Source organism: Zootoca vivipara, chromosome 11 (genome assembly GCF_965207765.1).
Source record: "Zootoca vivipara chromosome 11, rZooViv2.hap1.1, whole genome shotgun sequence".
NCBI classification, from domain to species: Eukaryota; Metazoa; Chordata; class Lepidosauria; order Squamata; family Lacertidae; genus Zootoca; species Zootoca vivipara.
Window position 1 is genome coordinate 37765215 of NC_142594.1, and position 24535 is coordinate 37789749.

At 40.9% G+C, this 24535-nt stretch overlaps 1 protein-coding gene across 5 annotated transcripts in view; it reads right to left on the reverse strand.

Annotated features, from left to right (window-relative positions):
* The window catches only part of ARHGAP21 (Rho GTPase activating protein 21), a 107139-nt gene that overhangs the window by 23763 nt on the left and 58841 nt on the right, over window positions 1–24535 (reverse strand). For 2 of the 5 annotated variants that reach the window (XM_035129873.3, XM_088654010.1), the window contains exons 4-8: window positions 18909–19001; window positions 18103–18181; window positions 15825–15879; window positions 8572–8601; window positions 5130–7089 (exon numbers count right to left, since the gene is read on the reverse strand). In XM_035129873.3, the coding sequence (XP_034985764.1) occupies window positions 5130–7089; window positions 8572–8601; window positions 15825–15879; window positions 18103–18181; window positions 18909–19001 (2217 nt within the window). The remainder of the gene's footprint in view (window positions 1–5129; window positions 7090–8571; window positions 8602–15824; window positions 15880–18102; window positions 18182–18908; window positions 19002–24535) is intronic. The other 3 variants (XM_035129876.3, XM_088654009.1, XM_035129875.3) reach the window with 3 other exon arrangements.

Sequence of the window (24535 nt, forward strand, 5' to 3'; positions counted from 1 at the left end):
GAAATGTATTGTTTTATAAACTGTGTCTATTAGCACCTGGCATCAATACTCCTCAGTACTTCTTCACTTGCAATGGGTGCGTGGCAAGTTTGCATCTTCAGACCCTTCAGCCCTGATGACATCATGGAGACATGTCTTGGACTACAGTAGGTAGATGGCAATGGCATGCTGTGTTTACCACCTGGTTCTAAGGCACTCCAGAGCTCCAGTTTGATTTAGGCTAAAGGGGGGGGGATGAGCAACCTCTGCTGATCTCTCACCCCAAAGCCACTTTGGGGTTTCTTCTGGGCTAAAAACTTCAGCCACCCAAATTTCAAAACCTTGCTTCCCAAAGATGGTATTTGATATCAGGAATTTTTCTTGCAGCTGTTCTTGGAATATTTTAAAAATCCATGGGAACTATATTCTTGGAATATTTTAAAAATCCACGGGAACTACTTCTCCCCATGAACCCTTTCACCAAGGATGATGTGAGGATCTGATGGAGTGCCTACAACCAGCCAATAGATTTTTTTGGGGGGGGGGGAGTGGTGCTGCTAGCAGAACTCTCTAACATTTGTTTAATCCATTACAAGCCAAACCCAAACTCTAAATGAAGTTTGTGGTTTGCCTCATAAAGGAGTCAAGTTGTTTCCCCAATTTGGATCTGCAGTGATATCACTAATTGGAAGTAAAAGAGATTCACATTCGTACGATGAAACCACAATGCCAAGCTGCTGCCACCTTTCCAAAGGGCATACTACTGGTCCTCTTGAAGAGAACATTAAATCTTTCAATCCTTATTTCTTTTTACCTCTCAGCTACAGGGATTGCATTTCCCCCCTTAGAGGCCACAACTTCGTGGCAAAACTATGGTTTGTTTTTTGGCTTACTAGCCATTTAAATATGTTGTTGACATCTTTTCAGAAAGCCCTAGTGACACACACACACACACACACACACACACACACACACATTAACAGCAGCACAGTGGCTAAGAGGCTGAGCTGAGATGCAATGACAGAATGCCTGGATCAAATCAGGGCTGCTCTAAGGCAAGGCTGGATGGCGCAATGCGGCAGGGGGGCGCCGCAGTGCGCCCGCCAGACAGCCGCGCTCGGAAGGGGGGGCGCCGGAGGGATAGTTCGCACCACGGCGCCAGGGCACCAGATATTCTAAGACGGGCCTGAATCAAATTATCACATCTGCCATGAATTTGGGGTAGGCTTAGAGACCTTCTCTCACCTTCAGCACAGAATCTGTAATACTGGAAATTTTTTACCTTTTTAAATTAAATGTGCTGAGAAATTAATCAGTACTACCTTTGTAACTTTTTAGTCAATCAAAATTTGTTTGTTGCAATGTAAACACTACTGAGTTCATTTTTACAAATCGTTTTGTGCACTCAAAAGCTGCTATTCATATTCTTATTAGTTTGGCTGCAACATTTAGTCAATCCATTGGCCAAATGAATCAATTAAAATATTTGGGTCAGCAGATGTTTTAAAGGAGATTCTTTAATGGTGCTTATCTTATGAAAACTGCAGATGGCAAGCACCATCTTCTACACTTTCTCCTCTATCTGAGAGAATGGGAAGTGACCATTCATGCATCAGCTGACAACAAAGAAAATAAACTTTTTTTCTCTTTAGAACTATTGCTTTTTCTCATGCACATAAATATGTAGATGGGGCATCATTGTTTTGTTTGTTATTATGCTATGTATTCTTGGGTATAGAACCCTGTCATATTCGGATATATATATATATATATATATATATATATATATATATATAATATTTTTATTAGTATTTTCTCAAAAGTAACAAGAATATATAAGAAAAAGAAAAAGAAAAAAGACACATAGAATAAAAAGAAAAAAGAAAATATATACAGTAACAATTCTCATATCATCTCACATGGTATGATGGGACTTCCTCGGGCTTCCCTCCCTGTGGTTCTTTAACACATTTATAGTTAGCAAGTTCTAAATCATTTTCATCACCTTACCTAGCCATATTCGGATTAAAGGTGGTATATAAATTTAATAAACATAAAAATAATAATCAATTAAAACAACTATGGTGTATTTAATTAGGTGATAGTCTCAATTATATACTGTGATTCAATGAACCTTATTCATTATTCTATGCACTCCTGAGTCTTTGGGCTTCTCTTTCTTAAATTTATATGCCTGCCCACCTCTATCCCCAGTGCCACAAAACAAATCACTACTAAAGCTCAGGGAACTTATCAAAAACAGTTTATGGCATGGGAACTACTTTCCAAAGGAAAACTTTTTTAAAAAAAATCCCATTGAGGATGTCTAAGGGCTTAGCACATCTAAGTAGCTCCCTGGATCCAAACCAAACTAAATAGGACAAGTTAAACTAGCACTTACAGAAAGCTATTAAAATTCCTTTTTTTTAAATCATTAAGGCCTCCTAGAAATAAAATACATCACAGCAACGGGGTTTGGGTTGGTAGTAGAAATCAGGTCAGCAGTGACATGTTGTGTTGTGTCTTTACTGTATATTTAATTCTTCGCATACCCAAGACTTTGCAGAAGTTAATAGTGCTGACATAAAATGCACCTGGGGGGGGGGGATAGAGGTTAGAAAGAGGTTACTGCCTCTGAGGGGAAAACATGTACTGGGTGGAATTGGCCATCTAGCAGCTGAATGCCTGTACTCTGCTGTTCCAGCCATCTACTGTTTTCAGTATAAACTCTCCTACAATCTTAAGCAAGGATGGCTAACATGTCACCCTCATATACTGCTGGACCACAACTCCCATCGTCCCTGACCATTGGGCCTTGCTGGTTGGGCCAATACAATTTGGAGTCCAAAAATATCTAGAAGGCTCATGGGGCAAGCCTTCCCAGTAAAAACAAATAAATTGTATCTGATCTCAAAATGTCCACTTACCTATTCACCTAACACAAGTAAGAATGACCTCCATGTAATGCAGGCAAGGAAGCTCTTAGCATTTTGATAGGTTGTTCCCTCTTTCGTGCCATTCATATACCACAAGTAGGTCCAAAACATTATATAGGCTTTCTAAGTCTATTTGGGAAATTGCACAATTTCCCTCACTGCTGCTTGCTGGACATGGGTGCTGTGCGACGACTAAAACCTGACAATGAAACTTGAGTACAGTATTTTAGACAAAATTGCTCCCATGAACTTCAGTGGAAGAACAGCATATGTATTATGTCTGTCAACCAATTAAAGAACTGTTAGTCAACTAGCAATGTGAGTTTAAGTGAATTTATTCATTGATTAATTGATTAAATTGAAAACCCATCAATTTTCACCAGGCCTTTGTGGGTGGGGTAGTTGGTTGAATTTTGGTTTTTATTGTTATGGTTGCTTCTGCTGTAGTTCCATCTTCTCCTATTACCTGTTTCACTTTACGACTGGTTTTAATTTATACTATTATATCTTGCCCTGGTATTTCACTGTGATTAAAGTTAAAAATACTTTACTATTAATTTATAAAATGGGTGATAGCCAGTGTTAAATCATAGGCAGACCTACTGAGATCAACTGACTTAGGTCTTAGTCTGTTATCACCCCCCAAAAATCTTCATAAATATGTACCGTATGTGAGGAAAACTAATAGTTCTGAAGCCATAAGTATACTTACTGCATTATTAGACAATGCATGGATATCATATAAGACATTATCTTAGAAGAGGCATTCCCTGCTATGTATGTGAAATAAGGGGGGGATGCCTCTTAAGACTAATTACCATCTGCTGTTTTACAAACACCTGCATTAAATAGAGTAAGAATGTTAATTAGGGCAGCTATTTAAACAATTGAAAGGTTAACCAATTGATAGATTAAATACTGCGGTTCTAATATAAATTATTGCCATCTACTTTACTCTTCTTAATCTCTCCAGCAATGTCATGACTTAACTGACCTTCACATGTATCAGCAGCTACTGTCAGCTCTCTGTGCAACTATGCTGCAGCACACCTGTGCATTGAGATATTCTTAGGAAACCAACTTACAACTTGAGTTGAAGTATAACTGTCACTGCCACAGCCTCAAAAACCACATATGTAAGCATCTGAAAGCCTGATTAATGTTAATGGTGCACAATAATACTAACAACAACAACAACTTGTACTTCACCCCCACCCCTACCAATCCCACTTTCAAATTTATTCAGCATATTGCTATGACCTTCATTTGCCAGTTCCTCCATGGGGGCCTCTTTTATTACATAACAAGCACAATCTTCTTTTCCTTGCTTCCTAGGCTGCAAACTGACAAGCACACTACTCCCAGACCACAATTCTTCAATATCTTCTTGACCTCTATGTTCTTAATATACTGTCTGGTTTTCCCATTTCTGCTTTTTCGCCTTACAAATTACCTTATATATTTACTCTAGGGTTTTGAAGATATGTGCATATATACAAATTCAATTGTCTGCAAAAGATTGACAGCAATGACTGAGCTAAATAAGCAAGAGCCACACATGGCAATACAGGTTCATTCAAATTATTGCAGAATAAACCTTTAAAATCACTTGTAGCAGTGAGGGTGTATAGCAAAACTTTTAAAATTAAATATTAACTTCTTAAGCATTTATCATGTCACAAAAATGCCTACTACTGCTTTTATAGGTAAATACATATTATTGTAAATGCAACACAGAAAATTAAGCATGCTTATGTTCTGTTAACATCAGTGGGATTAAGGCCTCATCACTTACACCAAGTTGCATGGGAGCAACTTCCCCATGGCATTTCTGCACACAACTGTGATGTGTCTGTGGATATCGGAACCAGGAAAGTTCTAATGCCACAGGTTGCTCACATCCCTAGGAGAGGCAATGCCAATCAGGAGAAAATCTTTCCCCAGTCAAGTAGTTGCAATAACCACACATACACTGTAGTCACACTGGAAAACATTGCAGCAAAACAGCTCCGACACATGTAGCTGTGAAAGGGGCCTAGAAATACTGGAGCTGAACATTGTATTTTCTAGAGATTATACCCACAGAAATTATAAAACTCAAAAAAACCAACCAGAATGATGCATAATAATTAAATATATAAAATGATAAAACCAAGTGGCAGATCCAAAGCCATGTATTAGAAGTCAAGAGATGAAAACCAATGGTTAACTCACCTATGAATGGAATGCATGCCAAGGAATCACCAGGTGTGCTGGCGCTGGAAGCTTTCCTTTCCTCTATTATTTTTATATGGACCTCTCGACGTGCATCGTTGGGCAACCAACAAGTAGTCTCTGGGGCTGGCTCCTGATCATTTACTGCTAAGATGTAGGACTGATGCCGTAAAGGCTGTGGTGTCTGATGGCCAGAAGGAGACTTTTCTCGCAAGACAACTGCTTCTGTATCCTCATCTACAACATCCCTTGGCTGGCTCTCGGATTCTTTTATATTTTCCTTTTCAAACTCTTGAACCTTCTGTCTAATAGAGACATCCAAGTTAACAGAGGTAGTTAAATGCTCACTCATCTGTGGGACAAATTTGGCAGAAGCTAAACAGGTAGTAGGGGATAGAGTACTTGTGTCTATTTCCGTTTTGTGGCCTGGCACACTTTTTGCTTGTATCCTTGATTGTTGATTCAACAAACCACTGTTGTACACATGATTTAGTTCTCTTTGGTCTGCAGTAGTAACACTATCCAGGCTCTGATTAAGGGAAAGCGACGGTTTTGCTGCATAGGGTACAGAAGTCTTCAATGAGTTGCTTCTTGTGCTTCTAGCTATTGAATGAGATGATCTTTCCTGAAAAACGGTTGTAGGCTTTGACGTTCCACCAGAGGTTGGCAAATCTCTGGCAGGCTGCAGTGATTTTACATCAGGTGGAGCCTTCTGGAGCTGTGGGGTTGACCCTAAGGCTCTGCTGTTTATTCGTCTGCCATCTGAGCCATAAGCACCCGGAGCCACAGAAAAATTTGAACCTCGAAGAGACAAGTGAAATGCATGCTGCCGGGGTCTCTCATAAATACCTCGCCGATCATCTTGCTCAGTAAAGCCAGTCCACTTGTTAGTCTTTTTTCTATCTCTGTTTGAATCTGCAACAAGATTCTCAGTGTGAAAATTTTCTAATGTTTCACCCTGCTTTTCTAAATAGTCCCAAGACTGAGTCCTGTGATTCCGGGGGCTGACAGATGGTGAGGTTAGAGCATCTTGAGAGGCACTCCTTGGCCACTCCTTCAACAATATAGGATCTTCAAGTCTTTCCTGGGACACACTCCTTTGCCGTATCTGAAAGGACTGTGGGACCCTATCATGAGAAGTGCTTCTGCGTCGTACCTGTGAAACACTGCGGTTTGGTACCACTTGATTATAATCTGTTGTGTTCTGAGATGCTGCTCTTAAACTATCTAACCTTTCCTGTATGGTTCTGCAGCCATACATGTGCAAACGTCTGTTATCAATGTACTCTTTGTAGGTTTTGTAATTTTTCCAGTCTATGGTTTGGTGGGCATTTGGAGAAGTGTAGTGATTGGTAGTGACAGAGGGAGAACCTGCACTTTGAGTAGGAGATCTAGTATTTGGGATCACTTCTGGATGCCCTCCATAGCTTCCAGACTTGCTAGCTATTCCATTGGGGTCTATTGGCCTTGTGAGTGGCGTCTGAGGAAGTACAATGGCAGTGGGCATTGGAGAAGGTGGTGATGTGGTTCGTGCTTTTGTTTTTATAGTGGTTTGTTCCTTAAGACCATATCTTACTTCCTCTATCCGATGTGATGAACCAGTATGATTTATTCTACAGGATGACAAGTCTACAGCCTTCTCGGAAGGCACAACAACAGTTCTTACAGTCTCGTTGTTGCAAACACAGACAGCTGTGTTAGATTTTGCAATATCTGTTGGGGATGGAGGCACTTGTATTTCCATTCTGTAGGCCTTTTCTGGTTGTGCTGATGTCCGTACAGGTCTACTAGCTGGCTGCTTACCAAGTGAAGAGTCAGGAGGTGCTTTCTCAATATCTTGTGCCTCGACAGAAGGTGGAGATGCTAACCGAGGATAACATATTGGTGGTGGTTCAGGTATGTTGCGGGCATTACCACTGTAAGCTTCATTGCCTTTCAGGTAGGCATCTTGGGAATATGCCTATACAAAGAGGATTCAAAAAGAAATGAAATTACTAAAAATGTGAATGTGAAATCATCACCATGTTACAGGGAGATGAATCCAGTAGACAGCTAAATCCCTTGAAGGACAAGGGCTTCTCATATGAAACAGCTCTTTGCTAGAGGTAACTGTTCAAAGAACAAGAAGTGTCAAATGCCTTCATTATTACTCCCTGAGTATGAAAATATACAAAGTCTCCACAAAGTATTAAGCATGTTTTATGTAAGTCAAACAGCAAATCCCAGCAACTAAAGGCAGCTGATTAAGAGAACACAGAGATTTGTAAGCATAAACCCAAACCAAGTATTTCTGTTCATACACATCCTCAAACCCAGCTTCACAAATTCCTCCTTTTCATCTTTTTTTTATGCTGGAAGCTAAAATTATGCAGCAATCGACAGGTTAACTGAGGAATTCTTTTAGCCTCAGAAAATGTACAGCTCTTTGCCACATAGAGAAAACATGTAGCCTATGTAAATACTATTGCATTCAATACAGATTGCTTTTATAAAAGGTACAATTACTATATCTAATGGAAGTAGACAGTGGCAATGTCTTTGTTGGCAGCCAACGCCCACCCTCCTTCCAAATAATCTTACATGTTACTTATTCCATGAATTCCATACTACTCACAGCAGTGCCATTTTTTAACCCAAATACACCACCAACATACATGCTCGGGCAGCTATTTATAAGCACTTCCTTAGAGTGGAATGCAGGCTATCACAAGCCATATATTCTTTAGGTGCTTCACAATTTCCATCTTACCTTGCATTTTAAGAACCTGACTCCTAAGGAAAACATTTGCTTTACATATTACATGTTTCCCTTGCATCAAGACATTTCTGAAACCATCGTACAACTAACAGCACATTTGCAAGATCTGCCCGGAACATACAAATGCTATTATTTTAGACTTTGCCATCACTTCCTATAGTGGTAATATGAAATTAAAAGAGCTGACAGCACACAGCTTGCCAATGCACAAATCTTTCCCAGACATTTTTTTTTAACACAGCTTAGGTGTGGTATCATATTTCACTGTTTCCTGCTTAAATCATAACATGCTCCATTCAGCCAAATCAACATGCCCTGCCTTAGCATTAGACAGGTTGTGAAAGCCCAAATGCAGCCATAAACATTAGACTAAGAGCAAAGTGCTGAGGATGAGAAGGGCGAGGTGCTTAAAACACACGGCTGCAATAAATATCACTGACAGCATTAGTTAAGTGCAAACAAAATATTAAAAGCAAACTGGCAAGAAATAAACCAAGTAACTAACAAAAACACAGGCACACATTAAAAGGTAACAGAATCAATATTACAACTGAGATTCAGCTAACCAGCAGATCTAGCTTGCTTTCAGCAACTTGCAGGCTTTAACAGACCAGCATCTTGCAGATCTACCAAGAAACACATGCCTTACAAAAATCAGAGAAATGGCTACAGTACATTTCTTACCAGTGCTGTGACATCCTTTGAAAACTGCAGCTGGCAGAAAACAGGAAAACATAGTAAAAGCTGCTTATGGGTGTAAAGACAGAATTATGTGGTCATGTTGAAGCGGGATACACAGCAAGCTAAAAATACATCTACACCGATTTCTCTGGAAGATACCAAGAGAGGTAAAGGGCAGTGAAGCATAAACAATAACTTCAGCCTCCTTGTGAGCATGTCTGTCTCAGGCTTTTACCTGCTTCTTGCATTTATTCCCTAGCCTTCCAGAAAAAGAAAATACAGTTGTGCTGTGTTGCTTCAGTGCATCTTTTCTGCTGCAAACGGAGCCCTCTGGTTGTGCTACAAGGCGTCCCTTCTACTAGAGCAACATAACGGTCTTTCATCTCCCCTGAGCTGCTACCATCCCTGCTTCCAGATGACGAAACAAGGGTTTCATTATGCATTTAAAATCCATGCACCCCTTCCCCACATGCATCGGAACAGAACCACAAGCTGTCAGCTGACTGCAGCTGCTTTCATACTCTACGTCTGACATTAGAAGGATGATTTCAGAATAATCCTCAGAGAAAAACAGCCTCCCCATGTGATCGTTTTCATTTTGTATATCTTTGGCGTTTCTTCAATGAAAAACCAGAGACAGGCTGTGCTTCCAACTGCAAGGTGCATGCTAATACAGCTGTCTGATTTTTGCATGCTCTCTCATGACGGAAAATGAGGACTCTGCATTCGTGTACTTTTCAGATTAGGAGGGGGAAATAGGAAAGCAGACATAGATGCATGAAAAAGCAAACTGTGGTACAGTCTAAGGAAACAACACATCCGCTCACACTCTAAAATATGCCAATACTGCCTCCCTAGTCCAATTTAGGCATATATACTCAGCCCAAATCTGCAGGTTTGCAAGATACCCTACTTAAAAACCACAAAAAATACACCACATTAGCTCTGGCTGAATCTGGGAATGACTAAAATTAGAAATTATAGGAAATGAACCAGTTTTGTAATTAATGAAGGGAAAGCAAATTCAAAAGTATATCAGAATATATCATAGTTCTTCTAGATAATTCTTTTAGTATATATTTTCATTATTTTTAAAGTCAATGAAGAGCATTTTTTAAAAAAGAAATATTCAATTTACAACTTCAAGTTCAAAACTGTTTAATATAAAATAAATCTGCAAGGATACCATATACAGCAGGGGGGGGAGCCTGTGGACTACAATTCCCATCAGCCTCAGACAGCATGGACTGTAGTCCAGCAATTTATGGAGAGCCATAGGTTTCCCACCTCTGTGGTGCTCGGGATAAAGTCTTCCGAAGGCTGGTGCAAGGCATAGTACCTCCTGGGAAAGCCGCTTCCTGCCTTCCTCTCTCTCCCTCACTTCTGGTATGTTTTGCTGTTAATGTGGCAGCATGCCTAGGCTTCCTCACTGTGGAAGGGATTCACTCCTCAGAATGAGACATTCTAAGTGAGGTGGCTCAGGAAAGGACCTGCCCTGCCGCTGCTTTCCTGATGCTTCTAATTATTTTTTAAAACAGGAATTTCTAGCCAACATGAAAAAATGAGAGGCAGCAGCATGGGCAGGCTCACTCAGAATACATCACTGTGGAAGGAACCCCCTTTATCAGAGCAAGGCATGAAGAGGGTGGGCACTCCAGTGACCCCAGAAAAAGCCAAACAGGGGGCAGCATCTGAGGCAAGTGTGCAGGGGCGTGGGAGGCACCAATTTGCCGCCCCCAGTCCCTGAAGTAATTAGCTCAGTTTGTCCAATGGTAGGGCCACCCATAAGCCTTTCCAACGAGAAAGGCAAACCCAGATTAAAATCAGCTGAATTTGGGTCCCACTAAAATCAATTGGACAAATTAATAATGACTTTGGTCTTATTGATTTTGATGCAAATTTACGGCATAATCCCGGATGAGGAGCAAAGTGGCCGAGTGACTACCACTTCCCAAACCCTGCTGGCTTCATGCTGGTCAGGCTGGAGGTGGGCTTGCCTTCTTTCTTCCCACACGTGTAAGGTAATTTAAAACAAATGAAGGGGAGAATTAAATATGTCCCTTTACTTATTCTACACATCTCCATTCCACTGGTACTGCCTCTCTCCAATGTCACTAGTGCCTATGGGCTAACCTGTGATTTATTTATTTTCATATCCGGAGCACAGAGGAAACACATCATGCCACAGAGGCTATAAGAAGATACGGTCCTTATGCACCTCTAAATCAACCAGCTACGTCGTAACTTCTGGACCTGCCAGATGATATGTAGAATTGTAGAGCTGGAAGAGACCCCAGGGGTCATCTAGTCCAACCCCCTGCAATGCAGGAATCCTGCCCACAGCCACCTCTGGGTGGACTCGAACCACCAACCTTCTGGATAACAGCCAGACACACTGCCCCACTACGCCATGAGGTTTCCGCAGACACTAATACGCTACTGAAGTTATGCAGTATGACTTCAAGATTCAAAGTACAAAAAACGTAGAAGGTCCCGTAATACTGTAAACCAAATGTATCCTCACAGACCGAAGGCCACAAGCCCGACGCACAGCCATTCACTGTCACAACTGCTTCGGTTTATTGAAATGGACGCTAGCAAATTCTGAGCATGCCTGATGGAAGAAAACCTGGAGATTTCTAAGAGCAGCTGTGGTAGCATGTCCCCATAGCAACAAGCTGCGGAAATTAAGCTTCTAGCCAAGATCCAATTAAAACACACACAACTGAGGAGGCCGCACCCTCAGAGGGGAAAGGCCTCAAAGTAACTAGGGAATAAATAAATAAAAACCGAAGTAAATGGTGTGGGGAACCCGTCTAGGGTGTGTCCCTTGCAAGGCACCCAGCCTCAAAACACTGCTAACGGAAAGAAATACTGTACATGGGTTATACGCCTAGTAGGCCTTTCCATTTGTGCAATCTGCAGGTCTGAGGCCTACTGCTTGCTCTCAGGATCCTTGCCCTTCTTGATTGCCAGTAATGGACTTGCCACCCTGAACCTCATAAGTAGTGAATGCTTTACCGATGGGACGGGCAAGTTCATACTGTCTCGGAAAAAAGGCAGTTCTAAGGCCTTTACTGAAGAAATCAAATTTGCACTTCCAACCGTCCTTGATAGTTATCACGTGGTATCCAATGCACCATTTTAATTTAATTTATTTATTTTAGTAGGATGATAGAGTAGTAAATGGCCTTAAGGAGCGCCGGAGGAAACAGATGATTTAGGTCTGTTTCCAATCTGGCTTTTATTTATTTATAAAAGCATAGATATACCCCCACCTCATGTAAAATACCAAGGTGGTATGCAACAATGTATACAAATGAAACACAAAACATAAAAGTACCACGAAAAATATACAAAACAATCATTCAAATGACTGCCTAATCCGCAGAAAACTTAAACTGAATAGGACAGCTAGTATAAAGGGTCTTCAAAAGATGCCTGGCAGTTAATCTGAATCTCTTCTCGAGAAGTATTCTGTCTCCACACAAGATCACCCTGGTGGATTATTTACACTGGGGAATGGATAAGGAGAGTGAGACCCTATTGATTCTCATGGACCTCTCAGTGGCTTACAGTACCATCAACCATGGTTTTCTTCTGGGATGTCTTGCTAGATTGGGTCTGGAGAGACTCGGGTTTTTTCCTGGCTTTTGAGCTTTGGTTTCACAGTTGCCCCAGGGTTCTATTCTACCCCCATTTGAAAAACAACAACAACAGGAAACTGCTGGCGGATGAGGAATCATCCAGAGATTTGGGTTACTGACATCTGCAGGCAGATGACACACAACTCTATCTGACATTTCCATCTGCTTATTTCAAGGAAGCGGTGGAAATCTTGCACAAGTGTCTGGAGGCAGTTCGGTATACAAATGAAGGTGAACAGACTAAAATGAAATCCAGACAAGATGGAGGTGAGAAGACCACCTAATCTGGATGAAGAGATTCAACAGGTTATTATTGCAGGGTCTGGTTTGGCTCATTTTGGAGGCAGTCCTTGAGGTACTGTGATCCTGTGCTAAGACTTTATAAATGAAACCCTCTTGATTAACACATGCCATCCACTTTAAATGATCCAAAGCTTGCATAGAGCGCTTCGGAAGGGCAAAAGAGCTAGGGAGGTCGTCTTCTAGGGAATTATTTCTCACTACAGTCTTGTTTGCACATAATACTAATTAAACCATGAGTGTTTAGATGACAAGTCTCTGGCTCATGTGCTTTCCCCTCTCCCTCTGTGGAGCTTTGGACTAACTATAGGGTTGCCATACATCCGGGAAATTCCAGACATGTCCTCTTTGGGCGGGGGGGGGGGGCAACATGCCCATCTGGGGGGATTTTTAAATTTTAAAGGAAATATCTGAGGTTTTTCGGGAGTGAGGAAAGAGGCCTGGGCTGTCCTTTCTTTTTTTGTTCTTCAAGATATGGCAACCCTAAATAACTGTAGCTTGCCTGTTGTAATGTCTGAACTCAGACAAACTTCGGTTAGTGCAAACTACAGTTTACTAAAACAAGGCAACTTCAAATTATAACTGTAAAAAAAGCTAAGACTAACCACAGGTTATAGTTAAAACACAACACTGAACTGTGGTTCAGTAAAAATAGAAGTTTTTGGTGTCTCTTGGTCACACAAGAGAAGAGGAAGTGGGGTCTGGAAGATGAGCTTGAGATTTGCTGCAGCTTCTCTTTGATTTAAACCATGATTTAGCATTACATGTGAATACAGCATGAATTCATGGAATGATGGAGTATTCCTCCTCAAAGCAATCAGCAAATTGGCAGAAACGCCACCCCTTTAACATATGAATTGGACTCTCAACCCAGAACGCCTATTATCTGCCAAAGGTACAATTCTCTTCCAGCACAGTCTGCAATACATATTTTAAAGGTATAGGAATGTAGCATAGATGTTCCTCTGCAATCTAGGAAAACCAACTAACCTAATTGAGAAATGAGCATCCTTTCATTTAATAATGGGCACAACCATAGTGGGTCTAGCAAAGCGGAAATTCTTTCCTTCCAATTCATATTCTTTAAAGTCAATAAAATAGTGGCGGCAGTGACATAGAAGAATGCATTCAACAAACAGTTTCCCCTTTCTTCATTTTGCTGCAGCAGTTTATTTCGGCAAAAGATAATACACAGTTTTCCTACTGTTTTCAGAATCATGACTTTAGTGTTGGTAAGACACATAAAAGCTGGGCAGAAAGTAAAGTAATTTCCATTGGTTTTGAAAATCCCCACAAAAATTGAGTACCTATGTTACTCAAAGAGGCCAGACTGGTGCCATTGTATATTGGAAATGGCCCTTAGGGTCATGTTTTCAGCATTTTCAAATGCTAAGGTGTGCCTTTAATATGCAGAAATGAAACCTTAAATCAAAACAATATTACTTTCAGCAAGGTGATGTGAAAGCATCTATCAGTTTTGCAGGCAACAAGTGTTCTTCAACAAACCTGAATGGTTTTTAACTTTTCAAAACAGTTTAAAACGTATAATTTCTTTCCTGTCTATTAAATATTTTTGAGCCTGTTTGGAGGTTCTAGCAGGTGAGCGCAGCTATTGTATAACCTTGACTGAAGAACGGTACACTCCTTCTATCTGGGATGGTCATCCTCTTCCACCGAGCGCGCAGCTTCGGGAGGGAAGCACATGGAGTGGTGAGGGAGGGAGGGGACACCTGCCTAGCCAGCCAGATCAGCCGAATCAACCCTGGCAATCAATGGGGTAACTGATGTCGCAGCCAAATCGCCCTCACCACCATGTCTTAAAATATACCCAGAGTTCTTCACATTTTTTTACAGTGGGCTGTAGGACACCTTGAGCCCTCGTTTAGAAGAGGCATCTAACAAAGTTACTAAACAAAATGTAATAGTTCTATAAATACATAAACCATCCCCTTTATTACAGATAAAATAAAGATTCACTTTGAGGATTGATTCACACCGGGTAGCAAGCCTAAGTGTAGAGCTATTAAAGCGTATAAAGGGAAATGCATGTTACCAAATGTACACAAGACACACAATAAGAGCCTCAACTAAATCATATTAACATCCATTTTCGCTAGCATTTAATAAAGAGGGGGGATTGCTTCTGAGTAATGGATGCCTTAACAAGGAAAAGAACTAATGTGGGTTTTCCTGGCAGCTGTATAACTGTATGGCTTGGCCCTATACAGGCCATTTACTTGCAGTATGATAATTAAGGGGAAGCATTATTAGCCCCTCTCCTCCCTTTTAAGTGCTGAATTTGGGTTTACTGTAAATGTTTCATGTGTTCTGTTAAAATAGACTTTCTACAAGATTTCATGCTTGAAATGCTATCCTATGAAAAAAGTCTACTTAAAATATCCCAGCATCTATACTACATTTGGATAAGAGTCCTCTTGCATTATGAGGTAAGCTTTCTTTCCTTAGTTGTTGTATTGCTTTTGTTTTAATTTTAAAGCACCATATTTTTCCGTGTATAAGGCTAGGTTTTTTAAAAAATAGGTTTAAAATTGGGGCTCGTCTTACCCTGTTTCTCCGAAAATAAGACGTAGCCATAAAATAAGCCATAGCAGGATTTTTAAGCATTCAACTAATATAAGCCATACCCCGAAAATAAGACATAGCGATAGGCGCAGCAGCAATGCCAGCCGCGGCAGGAGGAGGAGGGAAAAAATAAGACATCCCCTGAAAATAAGCCATAGTGTGGTTTTTTTTTAAAAAAACTGCATTTCAGTGGTTTGTACTGCATTTCAGTGGTTTGTGGTATATGTTCCTTTAAGCATTCAAAGGGTAGGAAGGTTCCCCATCCCCACATTTTCATTTCATATACAGTTGTACCTTGGTTGTCGAACGCCTTGATACTTGTACATTTTGGCTCCCGAATGCCGGAAACCTGATAGTGAGTGTTCCGGTTTGCTAATGTTCTATGGAACCTGAACATCCGACGCTGCTTTCGCGGCTTCCGATTGAGTCAATCGGAAGCCGCTCCCTGCAGCCAATCGGAAGCCATGCCTTGGTTTTCGAACGTTTTCGGATATTGAACGGACTTCCGAAACAGATTCCGTTCGAGAACCTATGTACGACTGTATGCTTATTCTTTACCCTGTGTGTTTCTAGAACTAATGAAACAACAAATTAAGAAAAGAAGAAATGGACATTACAACTATAGTAGTAGCATTATTCAGCAATTCAGCTTACTCAAGAGCCAAAAGTTTTCTGTGGTGCTTACGGCCATCTTACTTTAGTTTCTATTTCAGAAGTATAACTTACCAGCTGAAGGATGTCTTCATCTTTTGGCATCACACTAAGTTCTAGCATGCTGTCACTGTGAGAGAGGAGGAAACATATCGGTATATTAATAAAAAATAAAATACTGCACTAACCAATTGATAGGGGATTTAATTGCTGGCTAACATATAAAGAGTTGCATTGATTATCTCAGTAGTCACTCTTTCTCAACAACCAGCACTGAATATAATGCTTGTTTTCCTCTTTACTCCCGTGGATTGTTATTCTCCTTCAAATCATGCCTCAAATTCGCGACTGCTTCCCTTTAAGAAAATCAAAATTTTCTATGCAGAAAAAAATACGTTGGTTGCCACTTGTAATGTGCGGTACAAGTGTTTTAAGAATTCAAAGCACACAGATATGCACAGAGCCTGTCTTATCCATGTACTCACTATGAGAAAATACACTTGTACCCTTAACAATATGGACACTTTTATCCTACCTGGAGATTGATTATCCATGTAGATTATTTTTTTAAATATGGGGCAAGGAGCTAACATTGGTCCTTCAGATGTTCCTGGTATGGCTGCAAGGAGGAAACTGGGAACTTTTGCTTCCAATTTTGGTTAACCGCAGTTTAGTATGCCATTTGAATCCAAAATATGGTTAATGTCAACTAAGGTTCCAGTTAAACAAGCTATTTTCACGATCCATGGTTTGACGTTGGCATGTTTTGTAATCCATAGTTTGTCCAGATTCAGATACAGTGGTACCTCGACTTACGAAGGCGATTCGCTCCGCGGCGCACTTCGTAAGTCAAAACCTTTGGTTGTCGAAGCATCCGTTTTGCGCATGCATGAAGCGCGATTTTGCGCTTCTGTGCAGGCGCAGAACACACACACGGCGAAAAGACTTCCGGGTTTGCCAACTTCGTAAGTCAAAACCTTCGGAAGTCGAGGCATTCGTATGTCCAGGTACCACTGTATCATGATAAACTGTGGTTAACAGAAAATGGAAGCAAAAACTTCCAAACTGCTCTTCATCAGTGGTTGTGGGGAAGCATACAAGCCCAAGGGCTTGCTGCAGCTTGTTCTCATCCCACTGGCTTAGTGTGATGTTCAGACACAGCCCCCGGGTATGCCAGGTACAGATACAGGTGAAACTCGGAAAATTAGAATATCGTCGAAAAGTGCATTTATTTCAGTAATGCAACTTATTATTTTTTATTTTTATTTTTCTTTTTACAAATGCTTTCTTTTGGAAATTCCACAGTAATAAAACAAATAGTTACAATAATACAAAAATAAACATTGCTATTACATTTCATTAATTACATTCCATTTATAATTGACCTGCCTAACGACAAATAATTACAATTACAACAAATAAAGGCTTGACACATCTTGCTTTGCATGTCATGCATTGATCTCATATATTGGTTTCACCTTTTAAGTTGCATTACTGAAAGAAATGCACTTTTTGTCGATATTCTAATTTCCCGAGTTTCACCTGTATTTATCAGCAAAACATTCTCAGAAACAAACACAGTATTAGATTCAATTTCCCATCATCACCAAAAAGCTGCTAATAAAATAACTTTTCCTAAATAATTGTTAAGTATTCTAAACTGCTCATGGAATGATACCAACAAATGTCAAGCCTTTATGGAAATTTTATAAGCCATTTTCTTAACATTTTCTTAGCAGTATGGTCGTATGAAATGTCACCCACAGAATGGACATGAAAGATTGAACATAATATGAGGTGTAGTCCTATGAATTAATTGCTATGTAGAGCACTGATCAAACACATAACTTGCTTTTACTTTTACATCTGCTGCTCAGTCAAAATTGGCTTAGTATCAAAAGAATAAAGAACTTCACAATGAACAGCACATCCCTACACTTTCAATGGGTTGTATCCAATTGGTGTCCCTCTGCTGATGGAAGGTGTTTGATCCCAGGAAGGTTTGGTCAGTAGAACACGGATTGTGGTGAACTTCTGAGAGTCCCCCTCTTCCATGCAGCTTCTGTGCCACCTCCCACACTGTGCCACTTAAGTTTTGGGGGTGCAGGAGCTACAAGGGGATGGAAAATCATCAGAGATCACCTCAGTCCTTGTGCAGCTGATGGAAGGCCCTGCTGGATCTGTCAAGGGCTGGCCAATCCTACACTGGGGAATGAGTTGAACTGGATTTCTTTTACTCATTCTATGATTCTTATTATCTTGGTAAAAACAGACAAACCACATACCAATCACCTTTCTCAAAACAAACTACATGGAATTTAAAATTATGCAGATTACAGACACCCATACTTACGTGTTTTGAATTAAAGCAATTACTTGAGAATATGTCTTCCCTATAACACTTTCCCCATTCACTTTTATAATTCTGTCACCTGCAGAAAAAAATACACAGAAAAAAGGAGATATAGCCAGACCACTGTTTTCTTCATTAACAGAAGCTGAGAACCCATTCAAGTATTACAAAGAAAAACAAAGCAGAAATATTTCAGAAGTGTGACTTACAAATAATCCCCAAGAATGAAATCCACAAGTTTAATTAGGAACTTCATGCATTCATAAGCCCTACTTCACATGTTATAAGAGGAGCAGGGAAAGCACAAACAAATGACATTCTTTCCATCTTTTTCTAATAATATGTAAACCATTTGAGACTTTCTAAACCCTACAGGTTGGAGCCAAACTTATCTTTGGAAGGGACTGAGATTCAGCAGAGGTTCCCACTGGAGGAGTGATTCTTACTGATTTCCTATTCCCCCTGCAGACCACAATGCCACTTCTCACACTGGTCCCTGGTGCTCTGGAGCATTTTTAAAGGGGACTGCAGAGAGGATCAGCAAAAATCACATCATCCTACTGCCTTCAGCAGAATCCCACCCACAGGTAATCAGGTCTGGATCCAGCACATAACATCTTCCTTCTATAATGACAACCGAACCCCAAACCTTTCAGTAAGTGCTGGGTGGGTTCAAACTCCCAACTAATTTAAAATTTTGTTTCCTTACATAAACACACACTCTGACAACTTCCTTGGAAGTTGGAACACTCATGACATCACACCAGCCCAGCCAATCACATATGTATAGGTAAGGTAAAGGTTACCTGTGCATAATCCCGCTTCAAAAGCAGGCCCTCCTTCTTTAACCTGCTTAACAAATATGGTATCCATTGGCTCCAATCTGTTTCGTGGCTTCCCTAAAAGAAAATTGCAAATACAGTCATTACTAGAGATTGGAAAGATTAATTATACCTCATTCTTTATATTAAATAATAGGATCCAAATAATTTTAATTCATCTGACAATCAGAGAATTAGCATCTGCTCTGCTTAAAGCAAGAGAACATGACATGTTTTACAGATACATGGAAAATATTTGAGCCATCTTTGTAAAAACCATTAATAGAGCTAGGGCTTTTTTTCCAGCAGGAACTCAGGAGGATGCCACTGCCATTATAAGAGAGTGAGGGAGGTGGGTTTGGGCACCTCTTTTTCTAGAAAAATAGCTCTAGGTATAGCTGTAGCACAAGAAACTTTATTTTTCACAACCGTATTGTATGTACTATCTTTCATCGCCATTCATATTTCATCTATTCTAATGGGATCTCGTGACTATACATAGTGAAATCATAATTACAAACATAATACCAATATTCCGAAAACTGCCAAAACTCTGCAGACTCTTAATGGAACTGCAATGGAATCAAGAGCCAATTATATTATGGTGTTTATATGTAATATTTTTGGCAAAACTAATTTGAAGAGGTTCAAAATCTTTGTACATTAAAGCCCACAGGGCCAATGTGGAAAAAGTATCCATAAGACCGTAAGAAGAGGCCTGCTGGATCAGGCCAAAGGTCCATCTGTTCCAGCATCTTGTTGCCACAGTGGCCACCCAAAAAAAGTTTTGAAAAATACCTTGAATTTGGCATAGCTCACTGTCGTCATCTAATGCCACATTTGTATATTGCACTTTACAACACATTTAAAACATTTTCTTTGCAGCTGTATAGCTGAGTCCTCTGTCTCAAACTCAGTATGCTGCCTTTCCGCACAACTCCTCATCTTTCAGTGCTGTTGTAAATTTTCATGACATATGATAAATGCTTTGAACACTATGGAAGTGCTATAGAAATGGTAAGTATTATTTAATATTACTGAAGTACACCAGGCTGAGTTTATTGATTCATATTTTCCATGAAAATGTTAACATTTTCTGATGGAACCTGCTGAACAGCAAGATAAATTCCAAAATTATATCAAATCCTACTGTTTATCTTCCTTGCACTTAAAAAAAAAAACACCAACCAAAACCACTAAGAAAGAACAATGCACAATAGAACGGAATGGCAAGGTAGATCTTTTGAGATGTTCTATGGGAGAAATACGAGTAAATAAAAAGCTACAGTATCCATGCAGTCTGGGGAAGCTGACCCAAGTGAATATGATTTAAGAAAGTAAGAGTACAGGTAGATCAGACTATCCTGCTCTCTACAATAGTCCACCAGTTGCTTCTGGGAAGCTTAAAAGCAGGATGAAGACCCCCTCCCAGGGTTGTTCACCAGCAACTGGCATTCAGTGGCAAATGGTCTCTGAGCCTGATATCATGGCTAATCATCATTGTGACTGAGCTATCCTCATGCATTTGTCTAGTCACTTCAAAAGCCACCTAAGCTAGTCAACACCCTTCATAACATGGGCAGTCAATCAAATAACTTAATTATGTCTTGCATGAAGCATTTTCTCCTCCCAGTTCTAACTACGTCAATCAATTTCATAAGATGACTCCAAGTTGAAGAATTACGAGCTGGGTTATAAAACTTATTTGTATCCACTTTCTCCACACCCTCTTCTAAGTAGCGATGTACCAGTGGGAAACTACGAAGATCATCTCAGGTGGTGAAGTACGCAACAAGCAAAGAAAAGAGTTTAACAACTGCTTGTTAGAAGGGATTTTTTTTGTTTTGAACATCAGTGTTTCGTTTCTGGATGTTGTTTTTGAGCACAGGATATGAAGAGCAGAACAAGGAACAACAACGCAACTAGAGGAATTAACCCATGAGAAGGATCTGGAGAAGTTTAAATATTGGCAACTCAGACTTGTTTATTTATAACCAAGCTTATGCAAGATACGTAGCATCTACAAAGGTTCGAAACATGACCTCTTTTCCTAAAGAGCCATACAATAACGCTCAGTTAATAAGACTGTGTTGGCTTAAGATTCTCAAAATTTCCTTTTTCAGTGGACTTCATTAAAGAAAAAGAAAAAAAGATCCACTTTCATTTATAAAGCAAACACATAATTCAAGCAATGGGTAGGGTCATCCACTACACTTGAGGACAGTAGGGTGGTTATGGAGAGGGCAAGCAAGCAAGCAAGCATGGCAAATAATAATAATAATAATAATAATAATAATAATAATAATAATAATAATAATAATAATTTATTTATACCCCGCCCATCTGGCTGAGTTTCCCCAGCCACTCTGTGCGGCTTCCAAGACTAATTTCTTAAAGATTAAAAGCTTCCCTAAACAGGGCTGCCTTCAGATGTCCTCTAAAAGTCTGGTAGTTGTTTTTCTTTTTGACATCTGGTGGGAGGGCATTCCACAGGGCGGGTGCCACTACCGAGAAGGCCCTCTGCCTGGTTCCCTGCAAACTGGCTTCTCGCAGTGAGGGAACCGCCAGAAGGCCCTCGGCATTGGACCTCAGTGTCCGGGCAGAGCGATGGAGGTGGAGACGCTCCTTCAGGTATACTGGACCAAGGCAGTTTAGGGCTTTAAAGGTCAGCAGCAACACTTTGAATTGTGCTCGGAAACGTACTGGGAGCCAATGCAGGTCTTTCAAGACCAGTGTTATGTGGTCTCGGCGGCTGCTCCCAATCACCAGTCTAGTTGCCGCATTCTGGATTAATTGTAGTTTCCGGGTCACCTTCAAAGGTAGCCCCACATAGAGCGCATTGCAGTAGTCCAAGCGAGAGATAAATAGAGCATGCACCACTCTGGCGAGACAGTCTGCGGGCAGGTAGGGTTTCAGCCTGCGTACCAGATGGAGCTGATAAACAGCTGCCCTGAACACAGAATTGACCTGCGCCTCCTTGGACAGCTGTGAGTCCAGAATGACTCCCAGGCTGTGCACCGGTCCTTCAGGGGCACAGTTACCCCATTCAGGACCAGGGAGTCCCCACCTGCCCGCCTCCTGTCTCCCACAAACAGTACTTCTGTCTTGTCAGGATTCAACCTCAATCTGTTAGCCGCCATCCAACCTCCAACTGCCTCCAGACACTCGCACAGGACCTTCACCGCCTTCACATGCAGCTTTGCAACAGAAGGGTATGGCCAGGGGGCTCCAGAGGAATAGCTGAGGAGCTGCCACCACTGTCCCCCATGTCTGCTGCCTGAGACAAGAAGCTTCACTCTGCACAGGTAGCGCCAGCACTGAAAGGAAGTCATTAATGCAACTGACACAGCAGAAATCTCTCTGATTAGTCACCATCACTGAAAGAGAGAAGTGTCAACAAGAATAACGTTTCTGCCAAATGTTTGATGAAGAAGTATCTGCCCTACTGGGTCAACTGACTGTTTATGCTTGGATATCCTTCAATCTAGAAAGCCAGCATTTCACAAAGCTTACATCTAACAGCTTAACTGTTATTTATGAAAAAAGAAATAGGGAGAGAAAACAGGAGCACATCCCTGGTCCCAGTCCTTGAATGACACTGATTTGGCACTTTATTCAACAGATCTCCCTCCCTCCCTCTGTGTGTTTGTTTGTGTGTGTTTGTGTGTTTGCGTGTGTAATTATAGCTATGAAGTAATACAGTGGAAAGCATGCAGAAAATGAAAATGATTCCAGGCTGTTTAGAAAGACCTCAACATGAAAGACTTTTACTGCAAAGGAAGGGAGGGAGTGATGACATTTCTGAAACTCCACATTATATTTGTTTTCAACTAATTGCACACCACCCTGGAATCTATTTTGATGCAGGGTGGTTTAGACATTCCATAAAGAAATAAACCAACGTTTGCAGGGTCTGGTGTATAAACAAGTCAAAAAGCCTCACATGCATCAAGTTAAGAGCTATAGCAACCTGTGTCAGTTCCAGATTTGGGGCACTGGAAAACATGTTTTCGGTTGGACCTCTTCCTTGACGTTACTGTTGCCTGTTTGCTTGTCTTCCCCTCTCTGGAAAAAAGCCACATAGCTACCTAGAGGGCAGTTACCACAGCTGCTAGGTCATATTGTGCCATGCACTAATTTGTTGCAAATGCAGAACCATCAAGAGGGCTAGAAAAGTGGAAACTGATGCGGCTTCTCACTTTGCTCTTGATGGAAGATCCACACTGGGCCCCTTGGGTGTATGTGCCTTCCAATGTGTTCAACCATTCCTAACATTGGGACTCCTCCCCAGTGGTATCTTCATAGTCAAGGTAAAGGGGACCCCTGACCATTAGGTCCAGTCATGACCGACTCTGGGGTTGCGACGCTCATCTCGCGTTATTGGCCGAGGGAGCTGGCGTACAGCTTCCAGGTCATGTGGCCAGCATGACAAAGCCGCTTCTGGTGAACCAGAGCAGCACACAGAAACGCTGTTTACCCTCCCGCTGTAGCGGTACCTATTTATCTACTTGCACTTTGACGTGCTTTCGAACTGCTAGGTTGGCAGGAGCAGGGACTGAGCAACAGGAGCTCACCCCGTTGCAGGGATTCGAACCACCGACCTTCTGATCAGCAACCTCTAGGCTCAGTGGTTTAACCCACAGCGCCATCCGCGTCCCGCGGTATCTTCACAGATACCCCCAAATTTGTCAGGTGAGAAGGCCCCATATGTGATGCCGGGAGCACCCCTTTGTTAAATACGTTTATATTGTAGTTTTATAGTGTTAATTTTTGAAATGGTAATGCATATCAGTGATATGTTTCTCTCTCCCCCCCCCCTTCAAGTATTTATGGAACAACGACTTTAGGGGGGCATTCTAAAGGAAGAAAAGGAGCAGAATGTGTCAGAGGGGAGCAGCTTCTGCCTTTCATATGACATGATACTAGCCCAAGCTCCTCCCGTCTGGTATATCTGAAATAAATAGGCATTCAGCCTATGGATTTACTGGAAATATACACTGTTACACCATCTAAAGATTAGTAAATGGACATAAAAGAAACTTAATCTTAGTCTGGATAGAATTAAAAAAAAAAGTATGTACAAGCCTTTCATACAAACTCTAGGGCATCTACAATATTGTATACCCAGGTGCTTCGTTGTGCGGGGGGGGGGGGGATGCAATTAGACAGTTAATTTAATGGTTTGGTCTTCAAGAAAATGGAGCAGCCCCAATGCATTCTGTAAAAAAAAACACAGATTGACTAGAGCAGCAGCAAAGATGAGACTTAGCAGCTCACATGGCATGAGTAGCGTTCACCAATAGAGGGGAAAAGAGGAAATTGAAATGATGGTAGTTGCTATGGATACCGCCACACAAAAATCAGAAGGCAAATTGGAAGGAACAAGAGTATCAGAACACTGAGCGATAAGTGCCAAAAATATCTTGCGAGGATTATCTACAGTTAACACACTACTAGGTAAGATGAATCTCTTCTACTTAAGTGGAAAAACTATGTATTTCTTAGGTTCTCAAAATGATTGAGCCACAGTAACTTGTACACGAACCATTTATCTGTTAAGACTAGAGCAAAAGTACAACTCAGTTCAGCATAAATATATGAGATGGATCCAT